The 1107-nt window shown below is 35.3% G+C and overlaps 1 protein-coding gene across 1 annotated transcript; it reads right to left on the bottom strand.

Moving 5' to 3' along the window:
• Window positions 1-331: 331 nt before the first annotated feature.
• JH06_3861 (protein MEI2-like protein) lies at window positions 332-905 on the bottom strand (the record flags this gene model as incomplete). The annotated part of the gene is made up of 4 exons (XM_014670523.1): window positions 332-469; window positions 499-567; window positions 598-754; window positions 784-905. The coding sequence occupies 4 exons, from the start codon at window positions 903-905 to the stop codon at window positions 332-334; spliced, it is 486 nt and encodes a 161-aa protein (XP_014526009.1).
• Between the last annotated feature and the right edge of the window lie 202 nt (window positions 906-1107).

The raw sequence follows: 1107 nt of genomic DNA, 5'->3' as shown, positions 1-1107 counted from the left end.
CGATCTCTGTGAGTGAATTTGAATACGAATGGACTACAACAAATCACAATCCTTAGAACTAAGAAAGATCCACTTCTCATTTGCTTGTTTTCCATCACCTTTCGTTCTCTCCAGAGCCAGCTGGATTCCGTGACCTACAAGTCCCGTTCCTCCTGTTACAAGAATTGTTGACATAATGCAGTAATATCCATTACAGTTGGTAAATCCAAAATCGTTCAAAACCCCGTACACATTACGGATATTGATTTCGATGATTATGACTCAATTAGGAAAACAAACATGACCTCTGAAAAGGTATTGACAATAAATAGTACCAAACCGTGTTTTCCTATTATTTCTCTTTTTTAAGAGTAACACGTTCAACACCGTTAACAACTACAACTTCCTTATGGTAGAAAATAGGATGGTACTGTTCAGGTAACTTCATAACAGACCAATCCTTGCAGATTCGTCGCATGTCACGATCTCCCTACCTTTAAACACAACAAATAGTATTACTTGAATACGAGCAAAATATACCTCACAAGTCTTATTACTAGATGTATTAGGCCATCGTTTCATATTCATCTACAGGAAATGAAATATAGTAAGAATTACAAATTCATAGAGCTTATAAAGACTCTCACTATTTATCAATGATACATAGCCAAATCCAAGATTGCATTTCGTTTGGAAATCAATAGGAATATACACGAAATCATAACAATTGGGAACACAGAAATCCAGAATATTCAATAAATCATTCTGAGTGAAACTATCATGAATAATGACAAAAACAATTACCTATTTGGAATATTCTTTAGCATCACAGTATGACGCTTTTCAACACCTGCGAGCACCTTATCAATATTGATAATATACTTAGCCTTTGGTTTCTTCTTTTCAGATATTCCAGATCGATTCATTATAGAAGTGTTATGAACTTGAGATGGAGAAGAAGTATTCTCCTCAAGAGAAGTTTCATGTGTAACAACATGACTAGGAGTCCTATGATATACATACAAAAGAATGAGTACACAGCGCCCGATGGATTGTAATGAACATGATGACGGTGTTGTTTCGATCGCTGTGAGCAAAATTCATGAGTTGAACGACATTTCAGTGGTT

This window comes from Blastocystis sp. subtype 4, assembly GCF_000743755.1.
Source record: "Blastocystis sp. subtype 4 strain WR1 chromosome Unknown seqid_0262, whole genome shotgun sequence".
NCBI lineage: Eukaryota > Bigyra > Opalinata > Blastocystidae > Blastocystis > Blastocystis sp. subtype 4.
This window is presented reverse-complemented; position numbering and strand designations above follow the sequence as displayed.